The 17490-nt window shown below is 42.1% G+C and overlaps 1 protein-coding gene across 1 annotated transcript; it reads right to left on the bottom strand.

Annotated features, from left to right (window-relative positions):
• Positions 1–11080: 11080 nt before the first annotated feature.
• On the bottom strand, positions 11081–11866 carry LOC109205862. The gene is made up of 3 exons (XM_019368618.1): positions 11765–11866; positions 11636–11662; positions 11081–11524 (listed from the first exon to the last, which is right to left on the bottom strand). The coding sequence occupies exons 1-3, from the start codon at positions 11864–11866 to the stop codon at positions 11081–11083; spliced, it is 573 nt and encodes a 190-aa protein (XP_019224163.1).
• Positions 11867–17490: the final 5624 nt, after the last annotated feature.

Below are 17490 nucleotides of genomic sequence, written 5' to 3'. Positions count from 1 at the left end.
ATGAGAGCAGTGTGAGCACGTGATTTTTGCCCTATGTGAATTATTCCCAAAATTCAAACAAAATGATTTCTTTCATTATTTTGCAATTTTGTGACATTTTATGTTAATTGTTTGCATTTTATTTGTGCATTTTAATTCATATAAAAAATATAAAAAATACACTTGACATTTGCATTTAGGATTTATTTTCATATTTTAGGATTAGTTAGTAGTTAAGTTGCTTTTTAAAACAAAATATAAAGAAAATAACAAAATAGTCCATTTTTGCATTTTAATTGTTAATTGGTGAATTTGTCATAGGATTTAATCAATTTTTAGGAATTAATGAGTTTAATTTTTGAAATAAATTAGGTCTTTATTTTAATAAAGTCAGAAAATATAAAAATACAAAATGAGAGAATAAAATAAATACAAAAAAATCTCAACCGTCGAGGTTTCATGATCCAACGGCCAGGAACTCAAGGATCTTTAATATAAAACTGCCCGAAGGGCCACCCCCCACCCCCTTTGTTCCCGTCTCTCATACCTCCCAAACCCTAGAGAAGCTCCGCCGCCCTGATACACTCCGTCAAAACCCGCTGGCGGCGACGACTCAAACCACCCCAATGGCAACCAAAATCACACCCTGAATTCCTCTACACCTCCCCATTCCCAATCCACGACCAGTTTACCTCGAATGAACCCAGAACTCTTCGAATCTGGGTTCAAAGTCATGAACCCTAGCGCCGCCCAAAATTCCTCCGGTGGCGGCGCCATCGCAAACCGGTCCCAAATTAACACCCTAGGACCTCCTCAATCTCCTCATCCCAAATATCCAAACCATTTCCCTCGAATCACTGCCAGTCTTGTCGAATCTTAATTCGAAATAATCCGGCCAAAACGCTACTTTGTCCAAACGGCCCCAAATTCGTACCATATACTCCCCTGACTTCCCTCATCACTAATCCCTAACTAAAACCCCTCGAATCCCACCGGAGCTCGTTGAATTTCAAATCTAAGGCTTATGAAGTCGGGTCTGTTTCGAGATGTTTTGGGGTCATTGATTTTTTGTATAATGTTATATGCCTATTTCTGACGAAATAGACAAATAACATTAATCAAAAATCAATTTAGACCGTTTGGCCATATGAATTCTGAAATTAGTAAGTCTTTCTTCTCAATTCTATTACTTCTTTTCTTAGTTCTCGTGAGTTTTAGTTTGTTAACTGTTAGTCAATATTATTCGGTTTTATGTGTTAGTTTGATTTTTAGTTTGGTTAGTTCTTGTTTTGTTCGTATCATTCCTGTTCTGATTGTTGTTCTGATTTTGTGCTCGATTCCGTTTGTTTGTTCATCCCGTTTAGCTTTTAATTCATTTTAATTTTTGGTTTTGGTCTGATTATTAGTGTAATTCTTTGTTAATTTGTTGTGATAGTTTGGGCTTTGTTTGAATCTGACTCCTTATGGTTTGGTGTTAATGAGTTAGGTTAAATCAGTTTGAGTAGCAATTATATTAATAATTCCATGTTTTAAGTTTAATTAAGTGTGTCTGATTTGTTCTTCATGGCACTGCTTCATATCTGATTTTAATAGGTTTAATCTTGTGTTAGTTAGTTGATCCACGAATGATTAATGCAATTTGTTTCCTTGTTAGTTAATTGTCCAATTAGTTTAACTTTAGGTGAGTTGGGTTGTAGCTGGTAGCTTTGATCAGGGAAGAAGGGTGGGTTAATTGTGACCTAGTTAAGTAATTTCAGGGGCCTCACATATTCAGGGATAGTTTAGGTATTTGAGATTGGGTGGAATATGGTAGTTAACACTAGAGTCTTCTAGGGTCTTCTAGACTAGGGCTTTAGTTGTAATTTCAGTAAGCTTAGGGTACTAACTTGAGGAACAAGTAAGAAAATAGAGGGTTAAGTAGAAATAAGTAAAGGACTAAAGGGCAAACAAAAAAGCTGAAGGCTGCCCTCATTGATGCCTATAAAAGGCACTCTTCTTGGCTTCATTCACAAGTTTTTGAGACCAAAATTCCCCCGAAAACCATTGCTGAAAATCTGAGTTTTAAATTTTGAATTTCAAGTCCAAGTTTTATATTTAGCTCCTCCAAAAAACCCAAAAAAAATAATAGAAAAATCACTGAAAATAAAAAAAAAAGTACTGTTCTATTCAATTTTTAGGGTTAATTTCAAGTGTTAGCGGTTGATCTGCATTTCATAGCTCAGATTCTGGTAGTTGAAGTTCGGAAGTGTGCCTTTTTGATTTCGAGCAGTTTGTGGGTTTCAATCAGCTTGTTTTTTGGTCATTTACTGGGTGCTGCATTTCTGTGGTGTCTGCTTGGATTTTGTGAAGTTAGTTTGGTTCAAAGTATTCCAATTGTTGCTATTGTTACCTGCTACCGATCTTCTTCCTCTTGTTGTATTTCAAATTCCAGGTACATATCTTTTAAATTCATCTCGATGTAGCCTTGAATTGGAGTGGAAATGCAAAGTGTTCATCAGATTTCTGTTCATTGGATGGTTTCTGTTGTTTGTAGTTAAATAAATGTTAGTTAGTTATTTGGTTTGTATTACATGAATAATAAACACATAGACTGTATAATTAGGATTGTTTTTAAATTGATTTGGACTGTGTTGGACTGTTGATGGACTGTATTGGACTGTTCTAATTGGCTTATACAAATTGCTGGTTTTAGTCTGTATTGATACAGTTATTAGTATAACTCTAGAATAAGTCAGGTTCACTCAGAGTTTGATAGGCCTTGAATCATAGCTATGTTGAAACAGTTGGAATTTGTATGAGCATTGAGTGTTATATTGACTAAATATCAGTCGAATTGCTTGAAACGGTTTGAACTTGTATGAGCATTAAGTGTAATATTAACTAAAGGGTTCGAAACTTGGGTTGCTTCAGGTCTACAAATCTGTTGTTAGCCATGATGTGTTTACAGTAGGTCCACTCTTCACATTTTCGTTTGGATCACACAGTATTATTTCCGTATAAACACCTCAATCATCTACTTTCTCCGAATATCTGCAGAAGTCTTGCCAATCAGATGTAAATAAATAAGAAATTTAGAAAGGTTAATCCAGCAGTTATTGAACCAATTAGAATTGAATTTTCCCTTCTTTATGGTCATCAGTCATTAGACACATTTGGGCCTCAGTAGCACTAAGGCATGGCCCAATTCCAGCCTTACTCAGCTCATTAATTGGGCCTGTGTTGAGGCCCAAAGCTGGCAACAGCTCAACAAAATAATATATTGTGTTTATTTTATATTGGGCCAAGTTCAAGATTCGAAGGCCTGAAAGAGCATTGAATCAGAGATTAATTTTGACAACATGGGGCTTGGGACTTCAGGTTAAGTAGCATACTTGAATTAAGAGGTTCGCCTCTTGTTCAAATGTGGACTTGAACCGGAGCCCAAATTCCTTGTCGATTGATAATATTAATTAATTAGGGCCATTTAGAGACAAAATTAATAGAAATCATAGTTTGCTTTAGGTTGGCCTTTAAATAATAAAGTGAGATGAGCCTCGCCAAACAAAAATGCATAAATTGCGGGGCCCTCATTAAATGGTTATATTAAAATACTTAGAATTCGGGGCGTGCCGTTTAGCGAATTTCATGGCCTCCCGCAAAGTTAACAAGACGCTAGCCACTTTAGGCGCGCTTTTAATAATTTCACTTTCCTAAATGCGGGTGTGCATTTCATGCAACCCAAATCCAAATCTCAAAACGTTGAATAAAAATGTGTCGAGGATACGGGTGCATTTCATGTGACGTGATCCAAAAGCACGTTTTTAAACGACGTTCACTTTCTTAAAATTTTTAGCTAAAAGCGGTTAAATAATTTTTAAAATTGCACTATAGGATGGCATGTACAAAAATCAAATTTTAGCCAAATATAGCAGTTGAGCGACCGTGCTAGAACCACGGAACTCGAGAGTGCCTAACCCCTTCTCCTGGGTTAACAGAATTCCTTACTCGGATTTCTGGTTCGCGACTGTAATACAGAGTCAAACCCTTTCCTCGATTTGGGATTCAAACTGGTGACTTGGGACACCATAAATCTCCCAAGTGGCGACTCTGAATCTCTTAATAAACGAATCCCGTTTCGATTGTCCTTTAATTGGAAAAACTCCTGTTATTATACCCTTCACGGGGTGTAGTAGTGAAAAAGGAGGTGTGACAAGCAGTACCATCCACCCTCCACCAAATAATGAAATTCCGGCAAAGGATGGGATTAAAACCGTCTACGGGGAACAGCATGTCGCGAGGGAAATGTTCGCGGTGCACGATGTAACACCAACACCAGTGCATCCACCCTCGAAGGAGCCAAAGGATAATCAAACAGTGAAATAGTGATAGCAAGCTACGCCCTCAGCTAAGTCCGAACCAAACGAAGTGATGGACCATACCGCGTCCTCATGACAAACGGTAGAACAACACCGGCGCATTCCACACTAAGGTATGACCGTCTCTTTTCTCTTTCAATTACATTCTACGCTGACCTAAGTGCAGGTATTCGATCAAAACAGCCAAAGCACTCTCTAACTCGAAGGCCTTAGGTTTCAAAAGCATGCGTTGCACTCTTTTCCTTCGACCGGGTTTTCGTCCAAAAAAGGGTTTTACCGGCAAGGTTTTTAACGAGGCAACACCTATATGCTACCTAAGGAAAACTCAACAAGTATTCATGGCTTCTTTTGCAATCAACCTCGAATACTGGGGGGCATCCTCCCGGAAGATCACCTTCTCGGAGAAGCTAAGACATGCTGAACAGGGTCCCGATAGGAAAATAATGTACCAGACTAAACGGTCAAACGAACCGTGTCCGCATAGAACGACCAAGCTCCTAACAGCAAAGGCATGTATACTTGTACCAAGTGATTGAAGAATACTTTACATCAAAGCATTTCGCGCGTAAAGAGAAACTCGGTATTGTTTGCAAAAACGGCTCCTCTGTTAGAAACGTCCCGAACACTTGGGGACTCGCGTCAACAATCCAACACCTGAACGACCTCCGGGTCGGGACTCCAAACTCATAAGCCCCCAACGAGGTAGCATGAAAATCACAAAACATCTCCAAGGTCGGAAATGCCCCGAACACTCAGGGACTGGCGTCGAAAACTCAAAGCCACATGAACTCCGGGCCGGAGACTCCGGAATCATAAGCCCTCGAACGAGGCAGCACCAAGTTTTCAAGTAATGGCTCCCGAGCCGAGAAATCCTCAATATGCTCGGGGACTGCCGTCAATTGTCATCTTCATCGCAATGGCTCCCGAGCCGAAAGACCCTCGATGACTCGGGGACTGTCGCCAATCACCATTCATTAAAAACTCGAGGCCGTAAGACCCCAAGCGGGCAGACTCGGTCTTGTAAGACCTACATAAGGCAGCAACAGCATCTGTAAAACCTCAAGCAAGGCATGAACCACACTTGTACCAAGTGGCAATATCTGTAAGACCTCAAGCAAGGCATTAACCATACTTGTACCTAGTATCTAAAAACTGTAAGACCTCAAAGGCATGAAAATTTTGTAAGACATTGCTAAAGGCATAAACCCGATCTCAAAGTTTAGGCTATATCTAACTTGTAAGACCCCTAAAAGGCATACCCTCAATATAGACGCCCAAACTACTTCACTCGGGATCAAAAATGGCTCCGGCCAAGCACAAATGACTATGGTCATAAGGCTGTACCAGCCAAACTAACGCGACTCAGGGACGCCTGACCGTTGCTACAAAATCACAGGCCTTCAATTACTTCGAATCTACTTCAAAAAGAACCGGTTAAACAGGCTACCCCCGACATAGGCAAAAGAGCTTCGACCATGTTAGCTCCAAATCACAGACTTCGAGATACTCAGGCCCCGAGCCAAACCTCCCGAGGTGCTCGATCATCGCCACAAAATGACTCGTAATCGAGGTTCTTCCCTAATCGTCGAAGAGTCAGGCAAAAATTATTTCAAAAAGACCTTAACGAGGGAAAAATAAAGCCAATAAAAAGGTCGCTTCGACCCAAGGCGTAAGAGCCATTTTCGCCAGCCCACATAAAAAGTCGCTTCGACCCAAAGCATAAGAGCCATTGTCGCCAGCCCACATGAAAGGTCGCTTCGACCCAAGGCGTAAGAGCCATTGTTGCCAGCCCTCACAAATACAAAACTTGAGGGTCGAATGAGCTCGAGTCAAAACTCGATTCGGAGACTGAACCCAAAACAGTTAACTGAAAATGCCCCAGGGAAAAAAGCGTGAGAGCTCAAACGCCAGCTTACACTAAAAGGTCACTTCGACCCGAGGCATAAGAGCCATTGTCGCCAGCTTACCATAAAAGGTCACTTTGACCCGAGGCATAAGAGCCATTGTCGCTAGCTTACACTAAAAGGTCACTTCGACCCGAGTCATAAGAGTTATTATCGCCAGCCCATGCAAATACAAAAACTTGAGGGTCAAATAAGCTCGAGTCGAAACCCGACTCGGAGGCTAAACCCAAAACAGTTGATCAAAATATGTTTAAAGAGCATAAGAGCTCAAACGCCAGCTTACACAAAAGGCTCGCACCGGCCGAGTACATAAAAACCTACAGGCCAGCCCGTTGAGCCTCAGGGCCATATCGCGAATCCAAGGATTCCTATCGACTGAAAAGACCAGTTCACTCGACCAAATTCGAGACAAAAGGGGATACAGAAGAAGTAAAGCCACATGGTTCTTTATACACATATAAGAAAAAACGCAATCTCCATTTCCAAAACATGCTTTGAAAATGCTACATACAGATGGTAGAATCTACGCCCCCCCCCCCCCTTTTCTGAGGGCTATGGCCCATCGGCCTCATCTTCGCTATCATCGGTGCCAGACAGAAGTAACCGAGCATCACGCTCGTCCGCCCTCGCTCGCGCCAACTATTCCGAGAGGATAAAACCCCTAGCACGGATCTCCTCGAGAGTCTTTCTTCGAGACTTGCAACGAGCATAGTCCTTGATCCTGCCTTCACGATCGAGGGCCTTTCGCATCTCAGCTTGAGCATCGACAGTGTCCTTCAAATAGATCGCCATCTCCTGGTCAGCCTNATCAAGGGGGCCCAGTGTGAAAGGATACGTGTACACATTCAAGAATCCATCGGCACGATCCGTGATGCCCTCATCCGGGGAAAGTATCTGTAACACTACTTTCTCCCCCCAGCCGCAGTCTTTTCTCACTAACCCAAGATTCTCTTCTCCTATAAAAGAAGTAATCTTCAAGGTATGCTCTCGTTGGTCCCGAATACCGGAGGCGGAGCTCTCCCCTCTCTGCCCGACAGACCCCGATGTAATAGTCATGGCGACGGCAGACTCAGAAAACTAAAGCAAGGAGTCGGTACGAGTACGCTGGTACTAAAATGATAAAAGGCTTAACGCAGGAAAAGAAGGGTAAATACTTAGAAGGGTGGGATCTCCAAAGTGCAAAAACAACCCTATATATATATATATATATATATGGAAAAAGCGGCGATGGTCCGCTTGCCTCAAAAGCCAATTAAAAAATGCTGACCGATATCGCTTCGGGAAGATACGCAGGCGTAATCGCCTTGATAGCTTTGCAGCTATATTGTACATTAGGCGATGCCATGTAATGTCTCGGGAACGGAGATCCCCGTACCACTGCGAGTACCGAGGTGGTACCCGACCTCGAGGACCTCCATCGAAAAGAAGTTAGGCTCTAAGGAGCCAACGGCATCACCGCAAGTCCCGAGGTGGTACCCGACCTCGAGGACCTCCATCAAAAAGAAGTTAGGCTCTAAGAAGCCAACGGCATCACCGCAAGTTCCGAGGTGGTACCCGACCTCGAAGATCTCCATCAAAAAGAAGCTAGGCTTTAAGAAGCCAACGGCTTCGCCGCAAGTCCCGAGGTGGTACCCGACCTCGAAGACCTCCGTCGAAGGGAAATTAGGCTCCAAAGAAACAAGCATTTATGCTCCACCCATATGGCTTGATCACAAGGTACCACCTAAGTTCGGGTAAAACCTCGTTCTGGATCTACCTGCAACGCCATAAGGCTACTTACGATAAGATCAAAACAAACTTCCAGATGGCCCGAGTCTGAGCAAACCCAACTCGGGGACTGTTCTCAAAAGTCCAATGATAGCCCCTATTCTCGATTTCCCGAGCTAATTCCCACTCGAAGATTATTGCAAGGCCTAAAGACTGCTCTCGAAAGTCTAAATGTTCGAAGCATTACTTCCATTCAACCCGAAGTAAGGGTCCCGACGTCCAATCCAGGCTTGGTCCGAGGAAATGCAAAGGGTTCCACGGGGAGCCGTATTAATCAATCAAAGGTCAGAGAAATATACTTCCACCTAGGCTCGATATCGGCACCGACCGGTGGGATCATGCGTTCAGAGTTTCCATAAGCGCAAGTAAAAGGTGCATAGCAAACATCAGAGACGAAATTGGGGAAACATCTTTGTATTCATAAACGCTTGATTACAAAAGCCCATGAGGGGTCCTTACATATGGTTACAAAAGCCCACAAAGGGTCCTTACACATAAACAAAGAAACAAAAAGGTGTACCTAGCCCATTCTCTAGGGAGCACCCTCGGCGGCAGCATACTCAAGCACCGCTTCCTCAATGGTCTCATCTCGGTCTCCCAAAGTAGCATCTTCAAAGGAGAAGATGAAGAAGAGGAAAGTGGGAGGAACAGAAAGGGATGAAAAAATGCCATAACCCGCCAAGGAGCGAAGGCTTTACCCAGGCCCGAAAGATTATGGCCCGATAGAAGACTTGGTGGGTGTCGGCCTCGCTTGCATGGCTACTTTGAGTCCACTTCTCGGGACATTGTGCCATGCAAGCTACCGGCCAGAGGTACCACTTCGCCCCACGGAAAGCAAAAGAGGTGAAGTGCCACACTAGGCCGGGAAAAGAGGGTGAGCAGCGGTGTATAGTCCGAGCGCCCTCGTGAGCAGCAGTGTATAGTCCAAACACATTCCCAAGACGAAAGAGATCGGCCTCCCTGTCTCACCATCTCGAGCCAATGACGACAGCAGTAATAACAACAACAATAATAACAAGTTGGTGTAATCTCGCTCGGCAAGAGAAAGCCCTGGGAAAAGGCCGTAGCATGACTGATGAAAATGCCGCCATACGGCCCTAAGACCGCAGGGCTCAAACATGGAAAATAACAATGGATGGGGATAAAGAGAAGAGAAAGGCTAAAGACTAATTTGAGAACACTTGAATAAAGAAGTGGTTCCAGGAGGCCCCCTGTTATAGGGGATAGCAGCGTAACCGGCAGCCCCATTGATGTCCTTGAAAGACGTATCGGCAGGAGCAATCAATGCATTTTTGAAAAATGGACTGACGACGATATTATTGTTCTAAAGAATAAAGGTCGACAGTGCAGTGAATAATTCTAGAAAAGTAGACTGACGGAGCGTTCCGGTTATCACAAATACTTACACCATCAATACGATACTATCACGGGAAATTCGGAAAGATGGTTGTCAAAGTCGTTTCTTGTCGCTCTACTCTAAGAAACGCGGGGACTATCTGTATACGGTAGAATCGGAGGGTTCGATATCACGTAATCAAGGTACCTCGGAAGATCATCGCGAAGGCTCGAGGCTACGAGGCTACGGTCGAGTTTTTTCCTTCCTCGAGGTTCGTTGACGCTCGACCTTGAGATAATGTTGATCCCGGCTATGGTAGAAATGGGGAGTTCCCAAGGCACGCAGCTAGGGCTGACAAAGTCTAGTGGGCTATTCTCAACCCAAATCAGGGTGTCATTTAGCTGTCACATCCCCATATCTATGTAATTAATGTATTTTGTACTATGCTGGGATTTCCCTCCTATATAAAGGGAACCCTTGTCATTTTGTAAGGATCTGTTGCTTCAGCTGATTCACAAGAAATATAAAATAACGTTCTCTATGCTCTCTTACATATTCTCTTGATATATTTGCTTCCATTTATTATCTTCATTAGTGTTCACCATTTATTGCTTATCATTGGCCATAAGGAGCCTTCTTAGATTTTGTCATAACTGTTAGTCATACTTCGATTACCTTCGATAGCTCACGGTCGAGCCCCGGAATCGACCTCAAGGCCCCGGATCGACGAGCTTGAGGCCTCCGATTGTCTACCTATCGGTTTGGTTATCATTTCATCCTTAACTCTTATTTCGCTTCTAAGTCTCACATACATAGCATCAACTGCTCAACAACCGGCATAAAAATAGATCACGTATTTTTAGAGTCCCATCATCAAATTTAATTGTAATTACCATCTTCACGGTAAACAGGATGAACCAAAGTCATCGATGCAAGTAACTCCATCTTGTAGGCTACTTCCCCAATCCTTTTCAAGATACAATATGGAACGATGAATCTAGGACTTAGCGATACTTTCAAGAACACTTGATCACCCTCTTTAAACTCCAACTTATGTCGATGTACATCTGTATAGCTTTTCTGTCGACTCTAAGCAGTCTTAAGCCATTGTTGAATCAAAGCCACCTTCTCTAAGGCATCATGTGCAAGATCAGGACCAAGTAGTCCTACCTCAGTTAGCTCAAACCATCCAATAGGTGATCTACAACGTCGTCCATACAAAGCCTCATATGGAGCCATCTCGATACTAGCATGATAGTTATTATTGTAGGCAAATTCGATCAGAGGTAAGTGTTCATCCTAATTCCCACCAAAATCAAGGACACAAGCCCGCAACATATCCTCAAGCATCTGAATAGTTCTCTCAGCTTGTCCGTCAGTCTGTGGATGAAAAATGGTACTAAAATTGATACTTGTACCCAATCCCTCTTGAAGGACTGCGAAAAATGAGTAGTAAATTGGGCCCCTCTATCAGTTATAATGGAAGCTGGAATATCGCGAAGTCTGACAATTTCTTTCAAGTACAACTTAGCATACTGTGGTGCCGTGTCAGTCATCTTTACCAGAAAGAAATGCGCCAATTTTGTAAGTCGGTCTACAATCACCCAAATAGAGTCATGATTCAAGCGGGTGCAAAGAAAACCCACCACAAAGTCCATATTAATCAGCTCCCACTTCCAAAGTGGAATCTCGATATTTTGAGCCAACCCACCAGGTCTTTGATGCTCAGATTTTACTTGCTAGCAATTTAAACATCTAGCCACGAAGTCTGAAATGTTTTCCTTCATTCGATTCCACCAATAGATCTCCCGCAAGTCCTTATACATTTTTATGGACCCTGGATGTATAGAACATTTCGATCTGTGTGCCTCAGCCATAATTTCATTACGAAGTCCATCAATATCTAACACGCACAAGCAACCGTTCATTCTCAACACCCCATCCTCGTCAAGAGAAAAAGCGAGGATATATTTAGATTGTACACCATTTCGAATATCCACCAAATTTGGATCTTCAAATTGCTTAGCCTTGACACGCTCAATAAGAGAGGAACGTGCTATGGCACAAACAGAAATCTCTTTAGCTATCGGTAAATGCACCAAAGTACCTCCTGACTTTCGTCTTAGCGCATCGGCTACCACTTTCTCCTTTCCCAGATGGTAGTGAATGCTTAAATCATAATCCTTCAATAGTTATAACCAATAATCCTTCAATAGTTATAACCATCTCTTTTGCCTCAGGTTTAATTCCCTCTGCTTGAATATATATTTCAAGCTTTTATGGTCGGTGTATACTTCACAGTGCTCACCGTACAAGTACTGCTGCCAAATTTTCAAAGCAAATACAACCGCAGCAAGTTCCAAGTCATGGGTCGGATAGTTCTTCTCATGGATCATCAACTGTCTAGAAGCATAAGCGATAACCTTACCTTTCTGCATCAAGACACAACCCAACCAAAATCTAGAGGCATCACAGTAAACTATAAAGTCACCCAAACCTGTTGGCAACGTCAACACCGGTGCCATAGTCAATCTAGCTTTCAACTCTTGAAAAATTCTCTCACAAGCATCCGACCACTGAAACTTCGTATCTTTTTATTTCAACTTGGTTAACGGAGATGTAAGAGTAGAAAACCCTTCAACAAACCACCAATAGTAACCCGCTAATCCCAAGAAACTATAGATCTCTGTAGTTGTAATTGATCTAGGCCAACTCTTAGCCGCTTCAATCTTTTGACGATCAACCTTAATACCTTCACGAGATACCACATGACCCAAGAATGCCACAGATTCAAGCCAAAATTCACACTTAGAGAATTTGGCATATAACTCATTCTCCAAAAGCATCTCCAACACTATTCTCAAATGATTGGCATGATCCTCTTGACTTCGTGAATAGACTAATATGTCATCAATGAAAACAATCATGAATCTATTAAAAAATGATTTGAAAACCCGATTCATTAGATCCATAAAGGCTGCGGGTGTATTTGTTAGCCCAATTGACATCACCAAAAATTCGTAATGCCCGTAGCTGGTCCAAAAAGCCATTTTGGGAATATCCTTCTCTCGAATTTTCAACTGATGACACCCCGACCTTAAAGAAATCTCCGAGAAGAACTCTGCCCTTGCAACTAGTAAAAAAAGTCATCTATTCGAGGTAATAGATACCTATTCTTGACGGTCACTTTGTTAAGTTTCCCGTAGTCAGTACACATCCTCAAAAAACCATCTTTCTTTTTCACAAACAGCACTGGCGCACCCCAAGGTGATACACTAGGTCTACTAAACCCTTTATCCAGTAAATCTTTCAATTGCTCCTTCAATTATATAACTCGGCTAGAGCCATTCGGTACGAGGGAATAGATATCGGTTGCATATGTCGAACCACATATATACCAAAGTCGATAAGCCGATCTGGTGGAATACCCGAAAGCTCATCAGGAAAAAAATCAGGAAACTCATTAACAATTGGCGCAAACTGAATGATTGTTATCTCCGCAGTTGTGTCAATGACTCTTGACTAAAATAATAAAGACATCCCTTTGTGATCATCTTCTTCGCCTTAAAGTATGAAATAAATTTACCTCAAGGCTCAGCAATATTGTCTTTCCACTCACGAACTGGCTCATTAGGAAACTCAAACTTGACCACTTTAGCACGACAATCAAGAATGGAGTAACACTTGTATAACCAATCCATCCCCATAATCGCATCAAAGTCAACCATTTCTAGCTCAATGAGGTCTATCGTAGTCTCTCAATCTTGAATTATAATTACACAACCCTTATAAACGCGGGAGGAAATAACAAAATCTTCAACCGGAGTCGACACACAAAATAGTTCAAGTAGTTGTTTTGGCTCTATCACAAAATCCAAAGCAAAGTACGGAGTAACATAGGAAAAAGTAGATCCAGCATCCATAAGAGCATAAGCATCTAGAGCACAAACTGTAAGTATACCTGTGATGACAGCATCTGAAGCCTCTGCAGTAGGGCGAGTAGGCATGGCATAGAAACGAGGATGAGTTCCCTGAGAAGTAGCAGTTGTCTGTGGCACCTTTCCTGCATTGCGCCCGCTGTGGGCCCCATTACCCCTAGGTGGGGGCGGTACAGTTGAAGTAGTAGCCATAGAAGGTGTCGGGTGAGCTCTCGAACCCTGTTCCCCATTAGGGCAAAACTTTTGGATATGACCCGTTAAGCCGTAACCATAGCACGGACCACGGGGTCCCCTGGTAACACTAGGCTTACGCTGATGAGAACCCACACTACTTTGACCATGTTGTGCAGTACGGTGCTCACTCTGAATGGACCTAGACTGGCCTCCTTGTCCGGAATTGTATGCCACTAGAGGGCTACTGAAAGTTGTCTTCATCCTAGACTGTTATGGGCCAGGTCATCCTCTGTTGTTTTGCACCTTGCCCGAACTATGCACTGCACTGAAAGTGCCAAAATTCCGAGACTTTTTGTTCTGCTCCCTATTGGCCCTCTCCTCCTGATGAATCCTCTCGAGATCCATTGCTAGATCTATAAAGTTAGTAAAGGTAGTGTTTATTCTCCCACTGGTTGTATCTTTTCTGATGACCGGAATCAAGCCACGAGCAAATCGATCATTATTCTCATCCTCGGTGGGGATGAGGTGGGGAGCATAACGGGATAACTTCTCGAATTTGATGCTATACTCAAGAACGGTTATGGTATCCTGCTTTAAGGTCTCAAACAGTATCGCAAGGGCAGCTCTCACTCCTGGTGGTAACCACTTCTTAAGAAAGATCTTCTTAAATTCTTCCAAAATCATTGGAGGTGCATCTTGCGATCGACTTTTCTCTACCCCTTCGAACTAGATGTCAACAATGTCTTTAAACTGGTACGCTGCCAATTAAACCACCCGGAAGTCTTTAACTCCCAGCAAAGTAGTAGCTTTCTCAACTTCCTCGAATAAGTCCTAAGGGTCTGCAGTGGGATCTGTACCAGTGAAAACTGGCAACTCAAGTCTCACAAATTTCATGGCCCCATGTCCTCAACCGTTGGTGCTCTCATCCCTCCTTGTTGGAGTGCCTGAATATCCACTTGAAGGTTCTGTTGGATCTGCAGAGCCATAAGGTCAGCGAAAGTATCCATAGCCTTTCTAATATCAGTGAGGGTCTTTTCCAAGTGATTTGGTTCTGGAGGTAGAGCAGGTGCCTCAGCAACTTCTTCCTCGAGCTCCTGGACCATCCTTAAAGCCATTAGAACTGGCACAGTCCGTGCTCTTGCAGCCTTCGAAGGTCGGCCCCTAGGTCTAGCGGGTAACCCTCCCGAAGTCGCATCAGTTATAGGAGCAGCTTCCCGATTCGTATTACCGCCACATGTGTTCACCATCTTCTGCCAGTTGATATAGCGCATGAGTTAGGAAATATTTCTTAGTTCTATTGCACGATTCTAGAATAAGAAGAAAGAGTGAAGTAATCTTATAATGTCCATATAGCCTTCTCGATATAAGTGTGGCGCACAACACACCAATAAAGAGAACTCTACCAGACACAATTCCATAGACTTCCTAGGACTCAAATTGGAACCTAGGGTTCTGATACCAAGTTTGTCACACCCTAAAACTACGTGACCGGCACCCGGTACTCTACCCTACCCGAGTGAACCATCCTATAGATTAATACACATCTATATGCCTAATAGAAGGATGAAAAAGGCTCTTCAATTACAATCATTTTAAGATATACGCAAAACATGAATAATGTCTTTAAGTAAATATTTTCCTTTGAAGGCAAAGCTTCACAAAGATAAAAGAAAGTTTCATTCATGCACGGCATGTAAGTAACCATAGGATTACAACCCAAAATGAATACTACTATTGTCTATGGAATCACTGTGATACAGAATGAAATAGTCAACCAAGGCATAACCTGGTGGCTCAAAAGGATAGTAATATAATAAAGTCCTCCACAAATACTAGCGTGCAGTCTCACCAAATAACGTCAACGGGAATGTAGAGCTGCCCTATCCACGCGACCCAAGCTGCTCAGGTCCAGTCCCTGAAAATAGAAATGGAAATGTGGCTGAAAGGCCTAAGCTCCATATGCCTAGTACGAATCATGAACTGTTCCCCAAAAGAAAATAAGATAAGATTTAAGAAGATATAAGATATGCAATAACAATTGATATCAAGAAACAAGCCTTCATATAAATTAACAATTTAGAAAGTAAAATAAAATAATATGGTAAAACATATTTCAAAGTCTTCCTTTAGCATTGATCTTTACAGAATCATGTTAGATTTTTCTTTTCCGGGAGCACTATACCATCACTGACACGAAATAAGGTCAACTAGTTTATGTACCTAGCGACAAGTATCATATACCCTACTTGCTCAGGTCATCTCATCGTTGTGCCGCACGAATCGACTCAGTCATGCTAATAAAGTAGCACAATAGTACCTCTAATGGTAAGTACTCTACCGTAGTTCTCAACCGTAAGGTAGGTTCTACGCCTACAGCAGCACGTGTAGTTTCATGACCTAATGAGGAAAATTATTCAAGGTCAATCTCGGAGAATTTAAGTAACTCCCATACCTTTACATTTATCAATGATGATATTTATAGCCAAATCAACAATTTGAGAATAGTTAAATCCAAGATATTTCACAACTCATGTATTTCCATTTCAAAATACTACAAGTGCTATTCCTTATTTATTTAGTTTTTAAAATTAAGATAAAATATTTCAAGAAAATAATATTCATAACACTTTAATCTTTTATGATGCAAGAATGGTACAATCCCAACTCGCTCGTCCCCATAAGCTAGGACTCGCATTTAGATACTCAGTTTAATCGTGTTTCGATATGAGTTTGGAGAAACGTTCCGAGGGTAGTAAGTTTCAACGTACCTCAACTTGCTTCCAACCTTATCCCAAATGATCCAATAATGCCAACAACTCACAATCTACATATACGAACTCATATAATTCAAGAACGCATCACAACGATACCAACTAAACCAACTAAGTGTCTAACACTTAAGTCCAATTTCATAAGTTTAACAAAAATCCTCATTTCCTCATTTGAAGGTCAATCCTTGAATTTTGACTCCAACTCATTCTTTAAACTTGTTATGGGATATAGTCGTTCCACTAGAAACTCAAAATAACATTGTTCAAATAAGACCCAACACTATTCATCATTTTTACCAACTAACTCTTCAATTTCAAGACTAGCTTCTAGGGTTTTATGAATAGATGTTTAAATACAAATCTAACTTCATAAATTTACTCTACTACGCCCATGGAGTATAGTACATAAGATTGGAGTGAAGAAGTTTGTAACGACCCGGCCGGCCGTTTCAAGAGTTACCGCTCCGTTTTCCCCATTTCTGCTTCTTTGCATATTGTTCAGCTGTATTTCATCGCATTGTGTGGGTTAGTTTGGGTTCGGAGTGGTTTTTGTAGAGGAATGAGACACTTAGTCTCTTAAGTTGGTCTTTTAGTTGGAAAAGTCAACTAGAAGTTGACTTGTGAGCAAACGATCTCGGAATTTGGTTTTTATGATTCGGATAGCTTCAGGAGGTGATTTGGGACTTAGGAGCGTGATCGGAATGAGTTTTGGAGGTCCGGAGTGGATTTAGGCTTGAATTGGCGAAATTGGAATTTTGGCGTTTTTCAGTTGATAGGGGAGATTTTGATATAGGGGTCGGAATGAAATTTCGGAAGTTGGAGTAGGTTAGTTGTGTCATTTGTGACGTGCGTGCAAAATTTCAGGTCATTCGGACGAGGTTTGATAGACTTTTTGATCAAAAGCGGAATTCGGAAGTTTTTGGAGTTCATAGGCCTGAATCCATGGTTAATTTGATGTTTCGATGTTGTTTTAGGTGTTTCGAAGATTGGTATAAGTTTGGATAGTGGTATATGACTTGTCCGTATTTTTGGTTGAGGTCCCGGGCGCCTCGGGGTGATTTCGGATGGTTATCGGAAAGTTTGGAAACTTGAAAGTTGTAGCTGAAGTTGTTGAACCTGTCATAACCGCACCTGCGGATTGGGGACCGCAGGTGCGGGCCCGCAAAAGCGGAAATAAAGTCGCAGATGCGGCCAAGAGAAGGGATGACTGGAGCCGCAGATGCGGTATTTTGGGCGCACCTGCAATTGCGCAGGTGTGGGATTCTT

Source organism: Nicotiana attenuata, unplaced genomic scaffold (assembly GCF_001879085.1).
Source record: "Nicotiana attenuata strain UT unplaced genomic scaffold, NIATTr2, whole genome shotgun sequence".
In the NCBI taxonomy this organism is placed as follows: Eukaryota; Viridiplantae; Streptophyta; class Magnoliopsida; order Solanales; family Solanaceae; genus Nicotiana; species Nicotiana attenuata.
The sequence above is the reverse complement of the archived record's forward strand: the minus strand, read 5'-3'. Positions and strand labels throughout refer to the sequence as shown.